The 23,398-nt window shown below is 35.7% G+C and overlaps 1 protein-coding gene across 1 annotated transcript; it reads right to left on the reverse strand.

Annotated features, from left to right (window-relative positions):
- Nucleotides 1-121: 121 nt before the first annotated feature.
- ASB17 (ankyrin repeat and SOCS box containing 17) lies at nt 122-21,185 on the reverse strand. Its single transcript, XM_015076804.3, has 3 exons — nt 20,646-21,185; nt 2,364-2,643; nt 122-408 (listed from the first exon to the last, which is right to left on the reverse strand). Exons 1-3 carry the CDS (start codon nt 21,044-21,046, stop codon nt 202-204), a joined length of 888 nt encoding a protein of 295 aa, XP_014932290.1. The 5' UTR covers nt 21,047-21,185; the 3' UTR covers nt 122-201.
- Nucleotides 21,186-23,398: the final 2,213 nt, after the last annotated feature.

Raw genomic sequence — 23,398 nt, forward strand, 5'->3', positions numbered from 1 at the left:
GACAGCCTGATGCAGGGCTCAAACTCATGAACTGTGAGATCATGACCTCAGCCAGAGTCGGGCGCTTAACCAACTGAGCCACATAGGCGACCCTCTAATGGAATATTCAGTGCAATAAGAATTTATATGAAGTTAATAGTTTATTAACTTCTAAACCATACAATGGTGAGTACCTTAAAGAATTCAGGACAGAGATGTGTATTAACTTTCTAAATTCAGGTAGTTCTGCAGACGAACTGGTATTAGAAGTGAAAATATTCCATTTGGGAGCATATTGTTGGTCAGTAGTTGAGCCCTGATGGTTATTCTGCAAAGATGTAATAGTTCACATGGATCTTTGTATCTTGTTGAAGGAATGTAGTCCAGCCAGTTAGAAATAATTGGACGTCTTCCTAAACTTAGTTGTGTCTGAAGAAAGGAGAGATATTTTAATTTTGTAACATTAATCATTGGTTAGTTCAAATTATCAATATTTTTATTTTGTATTTAAATTCAGAAAATAGGGGTGCCTGGGTGGCTCAGTTGGTTAAACATCCAACTTCAGCTCAGGTCATGATCTGACCTGAGTCAGTTCGTGAGTTCGGGCCCCGTGTCGGCCTCTGTACTGACAGCTCAGGGCCTGGAGCCTGCTTCTGATTCTGTGTCTCCTTCCCCTCAGCTACCTCCCTTGCTCACACTTTGTCTCTGCCTCAAAAATAAATAAATATTAAAATAGAAATAGATTTTAAATTTATATAACCCTTATATTTTTTCCAAAGCATTTTTCCGAAGTATTTTTATTCCCATTTTACTCTCACAATGATATATAAAGTTTAAATAATATGTCTAAGGACACAAAACATAATTTCTTACAACTATGAATCTGTGTATGTTTTTCATTTTAGACAAATCACACACTTAAGTTTTATCAGCTTTACCTTCCAGAGTAGTGTTGTCAACTTGGCTATACACTGAATTATCTAGGGGATTTTAAAATATACCAACACTGAGATTTTACTCCAGAAATATTGATTCAGTTCATCTAAGGTTGGGTACAAACAACAGAAATTCTAAAAGTCCCCTTAGGTGATTCTATTGTAGAATACTGCTAAACCATGAGAAGTCCTGATAGGAGGCTTAACGAAATGAAACGATACATTTTTAAGTTTTAGTTAGGATATCCCTTTTAAAGATTTACTTCTAGAAGTCAAATGCTAATGCGGTTGACTTAAGAGTAAAAGACATTGCTGTATTACAGAGAGATTTCTCCAATAGAACCTACACCCTACAGACTATATGGTACTTTTATTTAAAAGATATATAAGGGGCACCTCGGCGGCTCAGTCGTTTGAGCGTCCAACTTCAGCTCAGGTCATGCTCTCACAGTTCTTGAGTTCAAGCCCCACGTCAGGCTCTGTGCTGACAGCTCAGAGCCTGGAGCCTGCTTCGGATTCTGTGTCTCCCTCCCTCTCTGCCCCTAACCCACTCACATTCTGTCTCTGTCTCTCTCAAAAATAAATAAACATTAAAAATAAATAAATAAAAGATATATAATATTTTATTATCTATTCAATAATCAGCTAATTAAAGAACGGTATATGCTTAGCACTGAGCTCCGTGCTTGGGATCATTGCTAAGGTATGCAAAATAGTCTCTGCTTATAAAACTCAGGGATAGATATTTTTTAAAAAAAATTTTAATGTTTATTTTTGAGAGAAAAAGCACACGTGGGGGGATGGGGAGGGACAGAGGCAGAGGCAGACAGAGAATCCAAAGCAGGCTCCACCTTGTCAGCACAAAACCAACATGGGGCTCAGACCCATGAACGGTGAGATCATGACCTGAGCCAACGTCAGATGCTCAGCCAACTGAGCCAGACACCCCGAGGGACAGATATTTTCAGTTGCACAAATATTTTAAGCCTTTATATTTTTATTTCTCAGCATGTGATTGTGAGAAAAAAATCTCTCATTTTAAAATATTCTTCAAAAGGGTCTATTAAATTTTTATTTTATTGTGTTAAGACATAGAAATCCTAATGAACACAGGTTGTTATGTAATTAGAATGTAATAATATGTACCTACTTAGTAACTACTAAAACTATAGATTTAACTTTTTAAATGATTTCTTATTTAGAAGACAAAATTGTAAAATAAAGGGCTAAAATTATTTCATATTTAGAAGACAAAATTATGAAATAAAGGACTAAGATCTGAGATAATTTAGATTTTACCTATTTTTAATTTAAAAGCCTACACTCAATGATTAATCTTTCACTGGATATAGTTCATAGATTAGAAATTAACTTCATTCTTGTCTCACAACTTAATCTTAAAATTGATCAATATTTGAGTCCACATGCAAAGAACAGTATTTTGCTTACCTCTATTTCCCTAATTGAAATGGCAGAAAGCACTCTGGAACATAGCTGTAAACATGTTTTGGCATCTTCCTGGATGTCTACTAATTCATGATCAACCATTATTCTCACTCTTGAAGGGTAGAGCAATATTGTTATCACAATGTTGATAGGGTTTTTTTCTCTTTCTAAGATTCCATATTGCAGGAGTATTTTTAAGATAGTAGATTGTCTTGTCTGAGCTACATAGAGTAGAGGTGTAATACCACTTAGTGGGCTTGGACAGTATACTGGTGTGAAAGTTCTGTGAATCAAACAAACAAAAACTTCATTGAATACAGAATTAAGAAACGTGGTAAACATTTTTTCTTAACAGTAATGGGAAAATAATAATACTATCTTAAGTATTAAATGTCTTAAATAACTTTTAATGTAACTTTACCCTTATATATGACTTAAAAATATATTTATTTATTTTGAGAGAGAGAGAATCCCAAGCAGGCTCTGCACCGACAGAGCTGTATCTCATGAGCCATTAAATGATCATGACCTGAGCCGAAATCAAGCTGGACCCTTAACTGACAGAGCCACCCAGGCACCCCTACCTTAATGTATGTCTTAACAAGGGTTTTTTACTCTATGAATCTAGACCAAACTGTAAATTAAAAAATGAGAAAATCCTTATTACACATTTAAACTTTGAACTTGTAAAAACAAACAAAAAAAGATTTAAATGTGTGGAAAGTGTTTACTTTTAGTAATAGCAATTTTGCTTCTCATTGGAGAAATCCATTGTTACTAGAACCAGTATTATAAAAGTCATGTAGCTCTGGAAAATTTAAAACAGAAAAGGGAAAAAGGCTTTTTAAAAATTTCACTTTATTAAAACAACACAATTTTTTTGTTTGCTTTTCTTCTTGATCATATATCAGTCGTGAATTGAGTTTGGAGATTAGATGAGAAAAGAGTAAGTGCAATTACCTTAATTCTATTTTTTTATTCACTTTATTTTGAGAGCGGGGCGGAGAGAGAGGGAGAGAGGGAGGGAGGGAGGCAGTGATGCAGAATCCCAAGCAGGCTCTGCACTGCATGGAGCCTGACTCAGGGCTTGAACCAACAAACTGTGAGATCATAATCTGAGCCGAAATCAACATTTCGAAGTCAGACATTTAACCAACTTAGCCACCTATGTATCCCCTATTTTTTTTTTTTGCTTTAATAAAATTAAAGTTGGTAATTGCAGGTAGGTTGAAGCAATGAAAGTTTTATTTATTTTTTTCTAATTTGAGGTAGTCTTTGCAATTCTTTCAGTTAATGGACATTTATGTTTGCTAATCAATTGGTCTCTATATGTAGATAGGACATGGTATAACCAACTACAGGGGATTTTATATATTTGTTTAAAGTTTATTTGGAGAGTGTAAGTGCATGCTAGAGGGGGAGGGGCAGAGAAAGAGGGAGAGAGAGAATCACAAGCAGGCTCCCCAGTGTCAGTGCAGAGCCAAACTCGGGGTTTGATTTTATGAACCTCAAGATCATGATCTGAGTTGAAACTAAAAGTCAGGTGCTTAATGCACTGAGCCAGCCAGGCACCCCCACAGGGGATTTTATATTATCAAGCCTTGATTTGGCCAAATAAAAATAACTTATAGGACTAAAGAAATGGAAATTTCATTCATGATCTTTTGTCTCTGGAATTCTCTTGATTGGTCTAATAAAATACTAATATGTTTTGCAGAACAGCATATAAACTATAAATACTGGTTTTGGACAACTATGTAGAGCAAGGAAAGCATTATTCAAAATGAGGAACTTTAAGATTGCATGTACTTAATAAGGGAGGCAACATGGTATAATGTGGTAGACAATGGAGATTTAAGGGTTCTAGATTTTAGGTTTTGATTCTCCTAACTAGCTCTATGGTGTTGGGTCAGTCCACCTCCCTGAGTCTTAGTTTCTTATGCATTTATGTATTCATTTGTTCATGATTAATTTATTCAACACTTGATTTTCCAGAGTGTACTGAGTACTAGATATACAGAAATGAAAGTTACAGTCCTTCATATCAAGATGCTTATCATAGTCTAGTAAGGAAAATGGATAAATAATTCAATAATATAACACAAAATGATAATTGCTAGGATAGAAACATTCTTGTGTGCTATAAAAGCGCTGAAGGGGAGCGCTTTACCTGGAATAACAATTATTTATAGGTTATCCTGGAGCTAAGATTTGAAGGATTAGTGGGTATTTATCAATGAAAAGATTGGAAGGAATGTTTCATTTATAAGCATAAAGCAACACTGGAGGATTATCATACCTGAACTAACTGTATAAAATGAATGTTTTGTGTTTGATAAGTTCTCTGGTTGAAGTGTGTTTAGAAGTCCTAAATACCTCCCTTGTAGTAATTCCCAAGGTGCTCCAGGAGAACCATTTGAAAATCACTAGACCAACCAGTTCATCTCCAAAGCTTCACTGAGTCTTGAAATGCCAAGATTTTGTGATTTAAAAAAATAGTGTGGTGTAGTAGAGAGTAGTATATTAGAAATTAAAGAGTGGATGGGGCACCTGGGTGGCTCAGTCGGTTGGGTGGTCGACTTCGGCTCAGGTCATGATCTCGCGGTCCGTGGGTTCGGGCCCCGCGTTGGGCTCTGTGCTGACGGCTTGGAGCCTGGAGCCTGGAGCCTGTTTCGGATTCTGTGTCTCCCTCTCTCTGACCCTCCCCCGTTCATGCTCTCTCTCTGTCTCAAAAATAAATTAAAAAATAAAAACGTTAAAAAAAAAAAGAGTGGGTTTTTGCTGTAACTCTGACAGTGGTACTGAATATATACTTCTAAGTTCTGTATGTAAATGTGCACATGGGAATCATCTCCAGATCAGTATTGCCCTGGACATCTCATCTTTTTCACACATACTTCCAATATGTATCTCAATTGAACTCCTAAACTACTTCTCCTTCTGCGTTCCCTACCTTGCTTATTGGTACTCACTTTCCCAAAACTATTGCATGCATCTTTTTCACATTGATTTGTATGCTCTTGCCCTCCCTTTTCAATTCTGGGACAAGTCTTGCTCATCGTATAAGACTCTAATAAATTCTTGTGAAGATTTCTTTGATGACCTAACCTTCCTCTTTATGTGACACTTTGTATATTCCTCCATTAAGCCTATATCATTTTGGACAACTTGTTTAATGTCTCTAATCTTTCATTTTCTCATCTTCAAAATAAATAGGTAAGCAAGATGAGCAAAAAAATTAAATCTTCACAAAGGCAACAATTTTTTGTCTGGTTAATCCACTATTATATCCCAAAATTCCTATAATCTTACCCTAGAGTAGACATTTAAATATTTATTAATTGATTTTTTACTATTCAGAAATATATATATATAATTAAATTTATTTGGTGGTTTCTGGATCTAACAAGACTTTTAGTGAGGCACAATTATTGCCATTTTTCAAAGACAATCTGATTTATTCATCTTGCTCTTTTTTTAAATCTTTTTTGATGAAGTATAATTGATATATAACATCATATTAGTTTCAGGTCTACAAAATAATTATTCAATATTTGTATACATTGCGAAATGAATATCACAATAAGTCTAGTTACCATCTGTCCTCATGAAAAGTTATAAAATTTTTTTTCTTGTGATGAGAACTTTGAAGATCTACTCTCAGCAACTTTCAAACGTGATAAAATATTATTGACTATAGTAATCATGTTATAAGTTACATTGTCATGAGTTATTTATTTTAAGCTGGAAGTTTATACTTCTTGACCCCCTTACCCATTATACCTACCCCTAACCCCTCTTCACTCTAGCAACCATCAACCTGTTCTGTGTCTATAAGTTTTGTTTGCATGTTTGATTTGTTTTTTAGATTATGTATTTAAGTGAAATCATATGGTATTTGTCTTTCTCTAACTCATTTCACTTAGCATAATACCCTCAACGTCATTCTATGTTGTTGCAAATGACAAGATTTCATTCTTTTTTATGTCTGAGTCATATTTCAATGTGTGTGTGTGTATCACATCTTTTTTTTTTAAATTTTAGTTAATTAACATACAGTGGACTACTGGCCCCTTAGGAGTAGAATTCAGTAATTCATCACTTACATACAGCATCCAGTGCTCATCATCACAGCAAGTGTCCTCCTTAGTACCCATCACCCATCTAGCTATCTTCTACCCACCCATCTTCTACCCACTTCCCTCTGTCAACCCATAGTTTGTTCTCTGTCATTAAGAATCTCTTGTGGTTTATTTCCCTCTCTTCTCTTCCCCCCAACTTCCCTTATGTTCATCTGTTTTGTTTCTTAAATTCCACATATAAGTGAAATCATATGGTATTTATCTTTCTCTGATTTATTTCACTTAGCATAGCTAGCTCCATTCACATCATTGCAAATGGCAAGATTTCATTCTTTTTGATGGATGAGTAATATTCCATTATCTATCTATGTATCTATATTTTCTATATCTATGTATTTATATATCTGTATGTCTATTTCTCATCTTCTTTATCCATTCATCAATTGATGGACATTTGGGCTCTCTCCATAGTTTGGCTATTGTTGATAATGCTGCTATAAACATTGGGGTGCATGTACCCTTCAGATCTGTATTTTTGTATCCTTTGGGTAAATACCTAATGGTACAATTGCTGGATCATAGGGTAGTTCTATTTTTAGTGTGCTTTTTGTTTGTTTGTTTGTTTGTTTTAAGTTTATTTATTTTTGAGAGAGAAAGAGAGATAGATGAGCAGGGGAGGGGCAGAGAGAGGGGAGAAAGAGAATTCCAAGAAGGATCCGCACTGTCATCATGGAGCATGATATGGGGCTCATGACCTGAGCCAAATCAAGAATCAGATGCTCAACTGAGTCACCCAGGCACCCCTTTTTTAGTTTTTTGAGGGACCTCCATGCTATTCTCCAAAGTGTACCAGTTTGCATTTCTACCAACAGTGTAAGAGGGTTCCCCTTTCTCTGCATCCTCACCAACACCTGTTGTTTCTCGTGTTGTTAATTTTTGCCATTCTGACTGTGAGATGCTATCTCATGGTTTTGATTTGTGTTTCCCTGATGATGAGTGATGTTGAGCATCTTTTCATGTGTCTGTTAGCCATCTGGATGTCTTCTTTGGAAAAGTATCTATTCACATACTAACCCATTTCTTAACTGGGTTATTTGGTTTTTGGGTGTTGAGTTGCAAGTTCTTTATAGATTTGGGATACTAAGCCTTTATCAGATAAATTGTTTGCAAATATTTTCTCCCATTCCATAGGCTGCCTTTTAGTTTTGTTGATTGTTTCCTTCGCTATGCAGAAGCTTTTTATCTTAATGAAGTCCCAGTAGCCCAATAGTTCATGTTTGCTTTTATTTTCCTTGCCTTTGGCAATGTGTCTAGTAAGAAGTTGCTGTGACCAAGGTCAAAGAGGTCACTGCCGGTGTTCTCTAGTATTTTGATGGTTTCTTGTCTCACATTTAGGTCTTTCATCCATTTTGAATTTATTTTTCTGTATTCATTACTTACATACAGCATCCAGTGCTGAAAGTGTTCCACTTTCATTGTTCTACATGTCAGTGTCCAGTTCTCCTAACACCATTTGTTGAAGAGACTCTTTTTCTTTTGTATGTTATTTCGTGCTTTGTTGAAGAGTAGGTGACTGTATAGTTGTGGGTCCATTTCTGGGTTTTCTATTATGTTCCATTGACCCACGTGTCTGTTTTTGTGCCAGTACCATACTCTCTTGATGACTACAGCTTTGTAATATAGCTTGAAATCTGGAATCCTGAAGCCTCCAGTTTTGTTTTTCTTTTTCAGGATTGCTTTGGCTTCAGGGTCTTTTGAATACATCTCCTTTATCCATTCATCCATTGATAGACATGTTGTTTCTATATGTTGGCTATTGTAAATAATGCTGTCATGAACAAAGGGGTGCATGTATCTTTTTGAATTTGGGTTTTGGTTTTTGTTTTGTTTTGTTTTTTCAGGTAAATACCCAGAAGTAGAATTGCTGGATCCTATGGCAGTTCTATTTTTAATTTTTTCAGGAACCTCCATATTGTTTTCCATAGTGGTTGCACCAATTTTCATTCCCACCAATACTGCATAAGAGGTTTCCTTTTCTTTGTATCCTTGACAACACTTGTTAATTTTTGTCTTTTTGATAACAGCCATTCTGACAGGTGTGAAATGATATCTCATAGTTTTGATTTGCATTTTCCTGATTACTGATGTTGAGCATCTTTTCATGTGCCTGTTAGTCATCTGTATATCTTTTGAAAAATGTTTCTTCAGATCCTTTGCCCATTTAAAAAATTTTTTTAATGTTTATTATTATTTTTTTTAACTGGGAGAGAGAGAGAGAGAGAGAGAGAGTGAGAGTGCAAGCAGGGGAGGGGCTGGGGGGAGAGAAACACCGAATCCCAAGTAGACTCCAGGCTTTGAGCTGTCAGCACAGAGCCTGACTCAGGGCTTGAATGAGCTGTGAGATCATGACCTGAACTGAAGTCGGATACTTAACTGACTGAACCTCCCAGGTGCCCAATCCTTTACCTCTTTTTAATACAATTTTTAAAAATTGAGTTGAATGAGTTCTTTATATATTTTGGATAATAACCCCTTATCAGATATATCATTTGCAAGTATTTTTTCCTATTCAGTGGGTTACCTTTTTGTTTTATTGATGATTTGCTTCACTATGCAGAAGCTTTTTAGCTTACTTTTGCTTTTGTTGCTACTGTCTTTGGAGTCAGATTGTAAAAAATATTGCCAAGAATAATGTCAAGGAAATTACTGCCTGTGTTTTCTTCTAGGAGTTTTGTGGTTTCTGGTCTTACATTCAGGTTTTTAATCAATTTTGAGTTAATTTTTGTGTGTGGTGTAAGACAGTGGTCCAGTTTCATTCTTTTGTGTCTGACCAGTTTTCCCAACATCATTTATTGAAGAAACTATCATTTCCCATTATATAGTCTTGTCTCCTTTTTCATAAAATTAATTAACTATATATGCATGGGTTTATTTCTGGGCTCTCTCTTTTGTTCCATTGATGTATGTGTCTGTTTTTATGATAATGCCATACTGTGGTGATGTGATTATTATCTTTTTAATAATAGTTTGAAATCTGGGAGCATGATGCATCCAGTTTTTTTTTTCTTTTTCAAGGCCACTTTCACTATTCAAGATCTTTTCTGGTTCAGTACAAATTTTAGAGTTGTTCTGATTCTGTGAAAAATGATATTCAAATTTTGATAGGGATCATATTGAATCTGTAGATTACCACATGAACATTTTGATAATATTGATTCTTCCAATCCATAAGCACAGAGTTATCTTTCCACTTATTTGTATCTTCTTCAGTTTCTTTCATCAGTGTCTTATAGTTTTCAGAGTACAGATCTTTCACCACCTTGGTTAAATTTATTTCTAGGTATTTTATTCTTTTTGAAGCAGTTGTAAATGAGATTGTTTTCTTAATTTGTTTTGCTGATGGTTCATTGTCAGTATTTAAAACTGCAACAGATTTTTGTGTATTGATTTTATACATGGCAACTTTACTGAGTTTATTAGTTTTAAGTACTTTGGTGGAATCTTTAGGGCTTTGTAAATGAAAATCATGTCATCTACATATGGTGACAGTTTTACTTTTTCCTTTCCAATTTGGATGTCTTTTAATTAATTAATTAATTAACTTACCTACCTACCCACCTACCTACCTAATTCTTCTGTCTACGATTTTTAATACTATGTTGACTAAAAGTGTTGAGAATGGGTATCCTTGTCTTGTTCCTTCTCTTAAAGGAAAAGCTTTCAGCTTCTCAGCATTGAGTATGATGTTAGTTGTAGGTTTGTCGTATACAGTCTTTATGATGTTGAGGTACCTTCTGTCTATACCCACTGGGTTGGGTTTTTTAAATCATAAATGGATGTTCAATTTTTCAAATGCTTTATCTTCATCTATTTAGATGATCATATAATTTTCATGCTTCATTTTGTTAATGAGATATTTTATGTTGATTGACTTGGAGGTATTGAACCATCTTTGCATCCCTGTAATAAATCCTACTTGATCATAATGTGTGATCCTTTTGATGTATTGCTGAATTTGGCTTGCTAATATTTTATTGAGGATTTTTGCATGTGTGTTCTTCAGAGATATTGGGCTGTTTCTTTTATTATTTCTATTTCTATTATTTCAGTTTTTATTTTTATTTTCAGTGTCTATGTCTGGTTTTGCCATTAGGGTAGTTCTGGCCTTGTAAAATGAGTTTGGAAGTGTTCCCTCATTTTCAGTTTTTGGAAGGGTTTGAGAAGGATAGGTATCTAATCTTCTTTGAATATTTAGTAGAACTCAAGTAAAGCTGTCTGGTCCTGGACTTCTGTTTGTTGGGAGGTTTGTGATTATTGATTCAATCTGCATACTAGTATTTGGTTTATTCAGGCTTTCTATTTCTTTATGATTCCGTCTTGGAAGACTGTTTCTAGGAATTTATCCATTTCTTTTAGGTTGTTGACTGTTGATGTGTAATTGTTCATAATTGTCTCTTATGATCCTTTGTATTTCTTTGGTATCAGTTGTAATTTTTCTTTCATTTCTGACTTTTTTATTTGGACTCTTTCTTGATGAATCTGACTAAAGTTTTGTCAGTTTTGTTTATCTTTTCAACGAACCAGTTCTTAGTTTCATTGATCTTTTTTTGTTTTATTTTTAGTTTTTATTTCATTTAATTTTTGCTCTGATATTATGTCCTTCTCATAGCTTTGAGCTTTGTTTTTCTTTTTCTAGTTCCTTTTGTTTTTTGTTTTTTGTTTTTTAATTTTTTTTTCTTAACGTGTATTTATTTTTGAGACAGAGAGAGACAGAGCATGAACGGGGGAGGGTAAGAGAGAGGGAGACACAGAATCCGAAACAGGCTCCAGGCTCTGAGCTGTCAGCACAGAGCCCGACGCGGGGCTCGAATTCACAGACCGCGAGATCATGACCTGAGCTGAAGTCGGCCACTTAACCGACTGAGCCACCCAGGCGCCCCTTCTAGTTCCTTTTGGTGTGAAGTTAGTTTATTTGAGATTTGTCTTGTTTTTTGTTTTTGTTTTTGGTTTTTTTTGAAGTAGGCCTGTATCACTATAATCTTCCCAATTCGAACTGCTTTTGCTGCATTTCATTGATTTTGGTAAGTTGTATTTCTATTTTCATTTATCTCAAGGTGTTTAAAAAAATTCTTTTAATGTTTATTTGTTTTTGAGAGAGAGAGAAAGGATGAGCAGTGGAGGGACAGAGAGAGACTCCAGGCAGGCTCCAGGCTCTGTGCTGCTAGCACAGAGCCCTACACGGGGCTAGAACTCCTGAGCCATGAAATCGTGACCTGAGCTGAAGTCAGACGCTTAACCAACTGAGTCACCTAAGCGCCCTTCTCAAGGTATTTTTTGATTTCTCCTTTCATTTCTTTGTTGACACATTGGTTGTTCAGCAGCATTTTTTTTTAAGTTTTATTTGAAAGAGAGCTCATGAGCATGGCGTAGGGGCAGAGAGAGAGGGAGAGAGAATCCCAAGCAGGCTCTGCACTTGTAGCACAGAACCTGATGTGGGGCCTGAAAGGTGAGATCATGAAAGGTGATATCATGACCTGAGCTGAAGTCAGACAATTAGCCAACTGAGCCCCCCCTGGCACTCCAGTAGTACATTTTCAAATCTCCACATATTTGTGATTTTTCCAATGTTCTTCTTATAATTTATTTATAGTGTCATATCATTGTAGTTGGAAAAGATGCTTGATATGATTTCAATCTTCTTGGATTTATTGTGATTTGTTTTGTGACCTAACATAATCTATCCTGGAGAATATTCCATGTGTACTTGGGAAGAATGTATATTTTCTTGCTTTTGTATGCAGTGTTCTGTGTGTGTGTGTGTGTGTGTGTGTGTGTGTGTGTGTGTAGTCCATATGGTGTAATGTGTCACTTAAGGTTGATGTTTTCTTATTGATTTTGTGTCTGAATGGTCAATCAATTGATGTAAATAGGGTCCCTTTCTATTGTTTTACTGCTGTCAATTTTTTATATATGTTTTATGTTTAGATCTTCTATGTTGAGTGCATAAATATTTACAAATGTTAGATCTTCTTTTTGGATTGGCCCCTTTATTTTTATTTAATGCCCATTTTTGTCTGTTTTAAAGCCTATTTTATCTGATATAAGTACAGCTACCCTAACTTTTTTGTGGGGGAGGGTTTCCATTTGCATGAAACATTTTATTCCATTCCTTACTTTCAGTCTGTGTGTGTCCTTATACATGAAATGAGTTTCTTGTAGACAGTAAGGTAGAGGGATAGTGCAAAGATGGTTGGTACCTATTTGTGCTGGCACTAGCAAAGTAGATGGTGAATGCTGAAAAGATGCCCGCTGGTACCTTTGCTCTTGGAGAGTCTCAACAGGTTTCTGCCCCTCTGGCAGATAACTTAAGGTTAGCAAATGAATCTCCTTCACATATGCTCTAGGCATTTTTCAATCTGCAACTTTTGTACTTGGTCCCAAAGTGAATGAGTCTGCTTGTGAGTCTGCTAAGAGTGGAATCTCCATTCCCTACAGCCCTATTTCTTCTGGACATAAATCTTGCTGGTTTCAAAGCCAGATATGTTGGGAGTTCATCTCTCCAATGCAAGTCTCAAGGGTTGGAGTGTCTGATGTGGGGCACAAACCCCTCTCCTTACAGAGAAGCTGTGTTATTTGTGAGATCCGTCTTGACTCTTCCAGTCTGTAAGTCAACGTGTTGGGGGTGGGGTTTTGGCAAGACGATGTCTCTGCTTCTTTTACCCATCTAAATGTGGCCTGTTAATCTTTCGTTGTGGAGGATCTGTTCAGCTAAGTTTTGGGGTTTTTTTTTCGTTTTTTGTTTTCAGGGGGAATTGTTGCATATGTAGCTGTAGATTATGTTGTATCCACTGGAGGAGATGAGTTTAGGATTCTCCTACACTGTCATCTTGAACCAACTCTGATCTTGCTCACTCTTAAGATATTTGACTAAGAATCTTGTAAGTATAGGAATTCAGGGGATTTATAGGACAAAGATAGCACAAGTGGTCCTGGTTAAGATTTAGAGGTATTAGTTGATTTTAAGTCATTAAGATTGATACTACCTTTAGAAGATATTTTAGGGGCGCCTGGGTGGCGCAGTCGGTTAAGCGTCCGACTTCAGCCAGGTCACGATCTCGCGGTCCGTGAGTTCAAGCCCCGCGTCAGGCTCTGGGCTGACAGCTCAGAGCCTGGAGCCTGTTTCAGATTCTGTGTCTCCCTCTCTCTCTGTCCCTCCCCCGTTCATGCTCTGTCTCTCTCTGTCCCAAAAATAAATAAACGTTGAAAAGAAGATATTTTAGACCACAAATGTTGAAAACATAACTAAAACTCAAATAGGTTTAAAATGAGATTTAAAAGTCTAATCTGTACCCAAATGACATGATTAATCCTCATGTTTAAAGAGCATGTTACTATAAACCAAAATTTGCTTAATCTGTACTGACAGTTAATTATGGCAATACTTATATGGATGGAGTAAGGCGAGCACAGCAAGAATTAGTTTTTAAATGTGAAGTTAATGAACTGAACCCTCTGTGTCTGAAAACCTGTCGTATATGCTTATTAAATGGGGCATAATATTTCCATATAGACATGCAGAGAATGATTCAGTTTTGTAGCTATACTAATTATTTCTACTTTTTCCTACTCCTTCTCCTTTAGTTTTTAGCCACTAAATTTAAGAGATGCTTCTCTATAATAATTTTATTTCTGATATTTAGCACAGTTGACTTTCTTGGAGCCACGTTTTGTCCTAACTTAGTAAGGCTGTTTTCACCAAGCTATCCACCTGCCTCTTTGGCTATTCCTTGTCAATAATCTTTTACTGGTTCCTCTTTCTTTCCACTTAACATAAGTAAAGAAGATATGGCCTTTTGACTAATTCATTTGATTTATGTTCTTAGGCAATTTCATCCATGACCATAACTTTAATTACTGTCTATTAACTTATTCAACAAATATTTATTGAATGCATATTGTATGCCAAATACTGTTTTAGGTGCTTGGGATATGTGAATGAAAATAAAGATGCCTACTTTCCTGCTTGTATTGTAGTGAGACAAAACAGACAATACAGAATAGACATCGCAGAAAAGCAAATTTTATAATATGTTAGAAGACTTGATAAGAAAAAAAGTAGAGCAGTGTAGGAAGTGTGAAAGTGCTGGAGGGTGTACTGAGGGTATTTTCCAATTTTAAAATAGGATGATAGGAGAGGGAATTACTGAGAGATGACATTTGGATGAAGAATAAGGAGATCAAGAAATTGACCACTTGGATATTTAAGGACCCTAAGGCAGGTGAGTGTTCCTGGAGTGGTGAGGGAAGAGTAAGGGAGCCAGTGTGGCTGAAAGAGTGACAAGGCTGAGGAGTAGTAGGAAACAAGAACAGAGGTAATGGGATGCCACATCATGTAGAGCCTTGTAGATCACTGAAAGGACTTCATCTTTTACTCTAAGTGGAATGGAGGAGCCATTGGAGATTTTGAGTAGAAGAGCAATGTGATCTTATATTTGTTGAGAATTTATTCTGAGGAGGAAAATTATTTATATGAGGAGGAAATTTATATGAGGAGGAAAATTACTTGGTGCCAGCCAATAACAGTAGAAATAGTCAGATTCTGTATACTGTTTGAAGGTAGAACAAACAGATATCCTGACATACAAGATGTGGAATGTAAAAGAAAGAGACTCAAGCATGACACTATCTAATCACCTACTGCTTATCTGTACCTGGATATCTCTTAGGTAATGCAAACTCCTATGTCCCAACCTGGCTTTTTAGATCCTTTGTAATAATCTTGATAGGTTTGTGGTATGACCATTATGGTAGACTGAATAATGCCTCTCAAAATGGCAAAATGGATTTTGCAGATGTAATTAAGATAAGGATCTTGAGGGGTGCTAGGGTGGCTCAGTTGGTTAAGCCTCCAACTCTTGATTTCAGCTCAGGTCATAATCTAATAGTCTGTGAGACGGAGCCCTGCATTGGGCTCTGCATTGAGAGTAGAGCCTGCTTGGAATTCATTCTCTCTCTCTCTCTCTCTCTCTCTCTTTCTGCCCCTCCTCCCATAAAAATAAATAAATAAACATTAAAAAAAAGATGGGAGATAATGCAGGTGGATCCAATGAAATCACAAGGGTCCTTACAAGAAGTGTCAGAGAACAGTAGAAGCAGAGCCAGTGAAGGAGTTATGACTCTACAGTGCTGACTTTGAAGATGGAGGAAGAGGCCATGAACCAAGGAATTCAGGCAGCCTCTAGAAGCTCGGTAGGGAACAGATTCTCCTGAAGAGCCACTAGAAAGATTTTAGCCCAGTAACCTCCTTTTGGGCTTCTGACCTCCAGAACTATAAAAGAATACATTTGTATCATCTTAAGTCACTGCGTTTGTAGCAATTTTATTACAACAGTAAGAGGAAACTAATACAAACATCAACCAGTCTTAAAATTTAGAAATCTGAAATTAACACTTCTCTCTTTTTGATGCTTCTTTTCTAATTACAATGTTTTGTTATTCAACTTAAATTATTAAGTTGAATTATTTCTTCTTTCCCCTACTGCTATTTAGTTTAACTTCTTATTATGTTTTACCTGGACTGTTATGGTATCAAAGCATAGCCAGGAGTTGGAGAAGATGGTGACAGAGCAGAATTAGTTCTTTTCCCCAAACTATTATATACACATGTAAGCTAAGTTAGCATGGGGTGCCCATTATGCAAATTCAGTTTCAAGCAACTTCTCTAACCATCTACACCTTTTTGATAAGATTACTTTCCCCAACCCTTTTTATATAGAAGGTCTGGAACTGCCATTGTGCCGGAGTATTTGAGCAGCCTTCTGACTGGTCTCCTTGCCTCTAGCCCCTTCCTACAGTCTAGTCTTCAAATGGCAGCTGATGAATCTTTTCATACTACAAGTCTGACCTTCACTAGTTAGGCATCACTCATGGTGTAAATTTCAAATTCCTTAGTATGGCCTACAAAGTCCTGCAAGCTTTCACTTCTAGGCTTCATATCCCGCTACTACCTGATTTCCTATCTCACTTTCTAGCAATTGTCCATAATCACTGGATGCAACATGTTGTTTGTGTCTCCTTTGGTTTTAGTCATCCTGCCTCTGCCTAGATTACAATTCTTCAAGGGAAAAGAACAGAAAATTCCCTTTCATTTTTTAAAAACCAATTTAAGATATCCTATCTTCTAGATAGCCTTGTATCTACTCCTCCACAGTAGTGTTTAACAACTTGTTTCTCTGTTCTCTCCACCCGCACATGCTTTTGTGTTTGCATTTATGGTATAATTACAATATTTATTGTTCACTTACTAGTCTGTGAGCTCTCCAAAATCAGGATATATGGCTATTTTATTTTTTTATTCCCATCAAATAACACAGTGCTTGGCACTTAGAAAATTCTTAATAAATGATTATTGTTATTTTAACTGAATGACATCATCTCTCTTTAATCACTTGTAGACTGTCATACAGTGGCATTTAGATTAATATTGCAGGTTTGTTGTAAAAATGAACAAACTTAAGTTCCTTTCCCTCATTAGTTCTATCTCCTCCCCTTCAAGGACTTAGTCAGACACTTCATTATTACAATAAGAAAATTATCATATTGGAGTGTATGCAGAGGAGGGTGACCAAAAAATGATGCTGCTTTAGGAATAAAGAACAACAGATAATAGGAAACTTAAGATATTCATTTTGGGGACATATTAGCTGTGTTCAAATATCTGAGAGATCTTCATGTAGGAGAGAAATAGACTTTGTTCTCTATAGTTCTGGGGGCAGAACTGGAGAAATGGAGACAGATTGCAATGCACTATGAGGAAGAAATATCTAATAACGTTGCATAAAAAGTTCACTTTTTCATTCAACAAAATCTTGATTGAGCACTTTCTGTGTATGTACATAGTTCTTGGCACTGAGGATTCAATGTTGAGGAAGTAGTTGAGATTTTTTCCTCTCATGGAGCTTACTTTTTTTTTTAATTTTTTAATGTTTACTTATTTTTGAGAGAGAAAGAGACAGAATGTGAGTGGAGGAGGGGCAGAGGGAGAGTGAGACACAGAATCTGAAGTAGGCTCCAGGCTCTGAGCTGTCAGCACAGAGCCCAATGCAGGGCTCAAACCCGTAAATCATGAGATCACGGACCTGAGCCAAATGCCTAACTGACTGAGCCACCCAGGCACCCTTCATGGAGCTTACTTTTAATGACAGTGGACAGTGAACAAATCAGTGGCGGGGGGGGAACCAGCAGCAGCAAATGAGCATATAGTGATTGATGTTGTGTAGAGAATTAAATAGTGTTATGATATTTGAATGAGTGGCTTCTTTAGAAGGTGTGACCACCTGTCTGAAGAGATGACATTTATACTGTGTTCCAGCTGATAAAAAGGAACTAACCATTGGAAGAACTGAGTGAAGAAATTTCCAGGCAGAGGGAACAGTGTTTTTTTTTCAATTTTAGTTTTTTAAATTTGAGCATAATTGACATACAATGTTACATTAGTTTCACGTGTACATCACAGTAACTCAACAAGTTTATGCATTTTATGCTATGCTCACCACAAATGTAGCTACCATCTATCACCATACAATGCTATTACAGTATCATTAACTTTATTCTATATGGTGTGCCTTTTATTCCTGCGACTTATTCATTCCATAACTGGAAGCTTGTATCTCCCAGTCCCCTTCACCCATATGACCCATCCCCCTATGCCCTTCCCTCTGGCAACCATCAGTTTGTTCCCTGTATTTATGTGTATTTTTCTGTTTTTCTTTATTCATTTGTTTTGCTAATTAGATTCCACATATGAGTGAAATCATATGATATTTGTCTTTCTCAGTCTGACTTCTTTCACTTGGAGGTAAACAGTTACTACAGGGCCTTCAGACAGGAATGAAATTGAAGATATTCAAGAAACAAAAGGGTCTGTATGGCTGGATATAGTGCTCAAGGGGAAGAATGACATGAGATTGGATTTGGTTGATATAGTGAGAGGTCAGATCATGTAGGGCTTTTAAACAATGGGTATTGAGTTTGAATTTTATTCCACTTGTAGTGGGAAAGTTTTGGAAGATTTTAAGCACAAGTGGTATGACATATTTCAGTTTTTATAAGGTTTCCACAGGGTTCTGAGTCAAGAATAGATTACAGAGTTTGAGAGGGAAGAGTGGAAGCTGAAAGACTCGAGCAGTCTATAGCGAGCGGTTGCCTAGGCAAGAGATGAATATGGCTTCACCTAGGTTAGAAATGGAGGAAATGAAAAGATGTTTAGCTAAGAGGGATATGTTTTAGAGACAGAGTCAAAAGTACTTGCTGATGTGTTGGTGAAAGAAGAAGAACCAAGAATAAATCCTGGATTTCTAACTTGAGCAACAGGATAGAACAATAGGGGCCATTAATCAAGTGGGGAATTCAGGAGAAGGAGCAGGTTGACAAGGGGAGAATGAGTTAGATCAATGTTCTGTTTTATTTCTGTTAAGTTTGAGGTGACTTGTGGAGATGTTGAATAGACAACTTCATATAGAAGGAGTCTGGAGCTCAGAGGAGAGGTCAGGGGTGAAGATAAAGACTGAAGAGTCATTCACATATACATATACATATACATATACATATACATATACATAGTATTTAAGTCCTGGGGCTGGGTAAAATCTTTGAGGGAAAGGGTATACCTGGAAAAAAGAAGGGGCCCTGGGCAAAGGGATGGTTTACCTCATGAAATAGTTAACTCACTACTACTAGAGTTGTTCAAGCAGAGATCATATGAGCATCACCCAGGGATGTTTGATATAGAGTTGCTGCCCAGGGTGAAGGTTTGCTAATGAATTCTTAGATCCCATCTGAATCTGAAATTCGACGATACTGAAAGATCCAGATGATGTCATGGTACATAGAATTGGCCAGTAATGTGTTTCACCTTGTGGATGCATCTAAGTTAGAATTTCTTGATTTTAAAACTGTCACTAAGACACTTGTTAATGGCACTGTATCATATCCCACTGTGTGTGTTTCTTTCATTTTCCTTCCTCCCCTTTTGCCTTCTATTTAAAACACTTTGAAGTTTTTCTTCTCTTCTTCTGTTTTACTCTATTTTTCTTTCCCATGAGCCTACCAGGGATATACATAGGCATTACTTGGCCCAGCTAGGGACACTCAGTTTTAGAAGCTGCTGATCTTTGCTATAGCTAAATATAATGGTCCTTAAAGCAATCAAAAAAATACTGTTTGGGGATTTTATTTATTGATATTCCAGACTGCGGCTATCAGATTATGTACTTGGGTGATCATTAAGGAAAGCAATCTAGTGATTCTCCAATACCATAGTGATACCCAATCAAGAGAACACCTCTGCTTCAGGCAGAATCTAAATTGGTTGAGTCTTTAACTGATCTTATCTGTCTTGTTTTTCACTGCATTCATACTCTATTCATTGTGCCTAGCTAGTAGAATGCCTTATGCATAGTAAGGTGGTAGATAAATAATTTATTGAATGAATGAACAAATGCGCATTTGTTCTAATCAAACTAGTACCAAAAACTGAAGAGTATATTGGAGTTAGTACAAACTGAGTAACTTTACAATACATATTATGGACTTTACAAAGAGGTCACATTGAATATTATATTCTATAAGATCCTCGTTCATTAGCTAGATTGACATGTTCAGACTATGTGAAAATTTGGTTCTCCGACAGACTTAATCAAGTATTTAACTTGCTTTGTGCTCAATTCTGGAGAATTTGGAGTCAAATTTATCAATGCTTAACATACAAATAGGGAATTATTATGTTATTAACTATTACTAAGTGAATGTGTGTGTGTATTCTGAATTATACTTTAAAGTCATTTTTTATATGTACTAGATAGATATGCATTATCGGTATTCTCAAGAAGAGATCACAGTATTACCCCAAACAATGTCTTTGTTTAGTTAGAGAAATATAAGTTGTCTAACATGCCATTACCTTGAGCACTAGCATGTATACTTTATAGAGCAGAACCACTAGCAATTTATTGGTACATAGTAATGTACATATAGGGGAACATTTATTGAACAAATAATGAGGAGTGTACAAATGGATGAGCAATCAAGTTAGGATTCCTTATCCTTACAGCCACCAGGCATATTTATTTTAGAAAAAAAAGAAGTAATATAATCTCCCAAAGAGAAATTTTGTCCTTTTATGGTAAAAACATGAGATTATTACCTCCATATCAGTGCCAGGTTACAACTTCTATCTTGAACATAGTTCTTTGTTTTCTTGAGAAGCAATTCCACAAAGTCAGGATTACCCTTCCTCGCAAAAACCCAGTACAGAATAGTATTCACACATATTTCAGTAAATTCAAGATTAAAATTCAGTTCGAAACGGTATCCTGATTTTTCCACAAATGCAATATAGTCTGAGAGTAGTATGTCAAACCCATCCAAGTCGACATACCTCAGAATTTTTGCCAGGGTTCTGTAAATCCTAGGTTCGTAACAGTGATATCCCCACTGACCCAAAAACTGCAAGGATGGTCTTTTAACAATTTTGTCAATGAGATTGCAGAATATATTGCTTCTTGGATAAGAAGTCTTATGACATAATTTGGAAGATTTACTCATTGCTATTTAAGGCAACAGTATAGAAATCAAATCATAGGAGGTCATACTGTAATCCCTCAGTTACATATTTTGATAATGTGGTAGGCTTTACTCCACCAACAGGAAGTGCCCTTTAAACTGTAGCCACAAAAATATCATATGAAATATTACCATAAGGTACTGGATGACATCACAATAGATGGTGATCTGTCATCAGCATAGGTCAGGAATTTGGTATAATATACGTAACTGGGGACATTTGAGAGGGACATACTGGATATACATGGCATGTGTGGCAGCTAAGATATAATATTTTTAAGTCTAAAACTTTAGCTCAAGCCAGTATGTATGTTTATGAAGTGCTGAAAATACAGTCTATAAATTAGACAAAATAATAGTAATAACCAGGTTGATTATTCCTTTTAGGTTGTCATGTTTTGCATGAGTACTGCATTCTCACTTAAACCTCATAGGATATTTTCCTTATTTTATAGTTGAAGAAACTGAGACTTAGGAAGGTTAAGAGACCTGCCAGAAGGCACTATATTAATTCTCAGAGAGAAAAGCTGACATACAGTGTTAAACAAAATTCAGAAACTTTGTTTTAGAATTTAAAATTGTATAGATATTGTTCATCTATAAATTAGGCAGAACATATACAGTTTGTACATTAAAGGTATATCAAGCTTGTTGTGGCATCCTTGTTCCAGGAAAATAAAGGGGAAATATGGTTGTTTTATCACTGTTTAGTAGTTTATGCTTCGGCCATCTTTCTGTTAAATTTAATAACCTTACATGTATTTATTAGCAATTTTAAATGTTTTCTTTATCCTTCTCAACATTTTTCTTCTTTAAATCACAGAAAATAATGTTTCTTTAGTAAAAGGAAATTATAACTTTGGGTTTACTATAATATACTTCCACTAATACTGCATTTAATTCTGTAAGCTCTAAGCTCTCCCCAGGATAGCAGGAAAAACTAGTAACTATTGTCATCTTTCTGAAAACCAAGAGTTCTGTTATTTTCCTCTATTGGCTTTCTCTTTTTATTCTCTCCACTTCAAAAAAAATGCATTTTTAAACTGAACTATTTTTTGCTGATTTATTAATACTGTACATAAAGGTGGTAAAAAATGGAAACATTATAGAGCCAGTGAAAATTCTTCCCTGAGATAATCATGTTAGCAGTTTTATGTATAGTCTTTCAAATATTTTTATGCTTATATATATAAATAGATATATTATTATATACCTTGTTCTTTTTACACAAATAGAATATTGTACATAACTGGTTCTATGAGCTCCTTTGTATTTATATAACAACATATCATAGGTGCACCTTTGTATGACCATTTATAATAATGGGTAGGTAACTCTTATGTATTACTTACTATGTATGAGACACTGTTTTAAGTACTTTATATATTAACCCCTTTAATCCTTATAACAACTCCACAGATAAGGAGGTTAAGATTCAGAGCCTTAGTGACTTGCCCAAGATGATAAGTCTTAGTAAGTGGTAAAGCTGGGATTTGGACACAGGCAGGAGAGTACCAGAGGTTTTATGTATATTCTCTCTGCTTCTCAAGAAAGAGATACCTTTCCATTTTTATGGCTCATTTATGAAGAGTGGTCATGAAACAAAAGCTCTACAATTATATTCAAAACCAAAAGGAAACAGATAGTAGATAAATCCTGCTTTTGGGGAAAAAGAGTGTTATTAAAGTAATAACAAAGTATATCTCTGAGTGTATAATTTCAATGTTTTTTTCTTTATAACTTTCTTTATGATTTGAATGTCAGTGAATATGTTTTTTTAATCAGATTTACATATTTACATATTTAAAATAAATAAAAAATAAAAACAAGATTGAGAGAAGAGAAATTTTCCTACTTCTGTGTATGGTGAGGAACTGTGTATTTACAAAGGCCAAATAAAAAGTACATGTATATATTATATAATGCCTTAAATGTATATTTAATAGCTCTGTGTCAGTTTTAAAGGGTATCTTAAAATGCATAGCAAACTGAATTTTTACTCTTTTATTCATAAACTGAACAACCCTCCAAAAATACTTAGACTCATAATTCTGGCTCCCTCAGAACTTTGGGTTGCACGGAGCTAGTTTGTCAGGCTTCTCTCTACCTTGTGGTGTCCACTCAAATTTTTCTTAATTTTTAAGTCAAATATTTGAGGTAGGCTACTTTAAGTCATAGATTCCTGGCCAACTTATATGTCTACCACTTGGGACTGTGTCTACCACTTAGTCTAGTCAGTTGTGGCTATATGAAGCAGACAACACAAAGTATTTAATATTACAATTAAAATGTAAAAATAATCATATGGGGCGCCTGGGTGGCTCAGGCAGTTAA

This window comes from Acinonyx jubatus, chromosome C1 (genome assembly GCF_027475565.1).
Source record: "Acinonyx jubatus isolate Ajub_Pintada_27869175 chromosome C1, VMU_Ajub_asm_v1.0, whole genome shotgun sequence".
Lineage (NCBI taxonomy): Eukaryota > Metazoa > Chordata > Mammalia > Carnivora > Felidae > Acinonyx > Acinonyx jubatus.

Bases quoted from the DNA above. Each gene is read 5' to 3' on its own strand.
- ASB17 (XM_015076804.3), bottom strand. From the start codon at position 21,046: ATGAGTAAATCTTCCAAATTATGTCATAAGACTTCTTATCCAAGAAGC. The intron at 2,644-20,645 runs GTAATAATCTCA...TTTGATTCACAG, and splicing joins AACCTGGCACTGATATGGAG to AACTTTCACACCAGTATACT. The intron at 409-2,363 runs GTAAGCAAAATA...TCCTTTCTTCAG, and splicing joins TTTCAATTAGGGAAATAGAG to ACACAACTAAGTTTAGGAAG.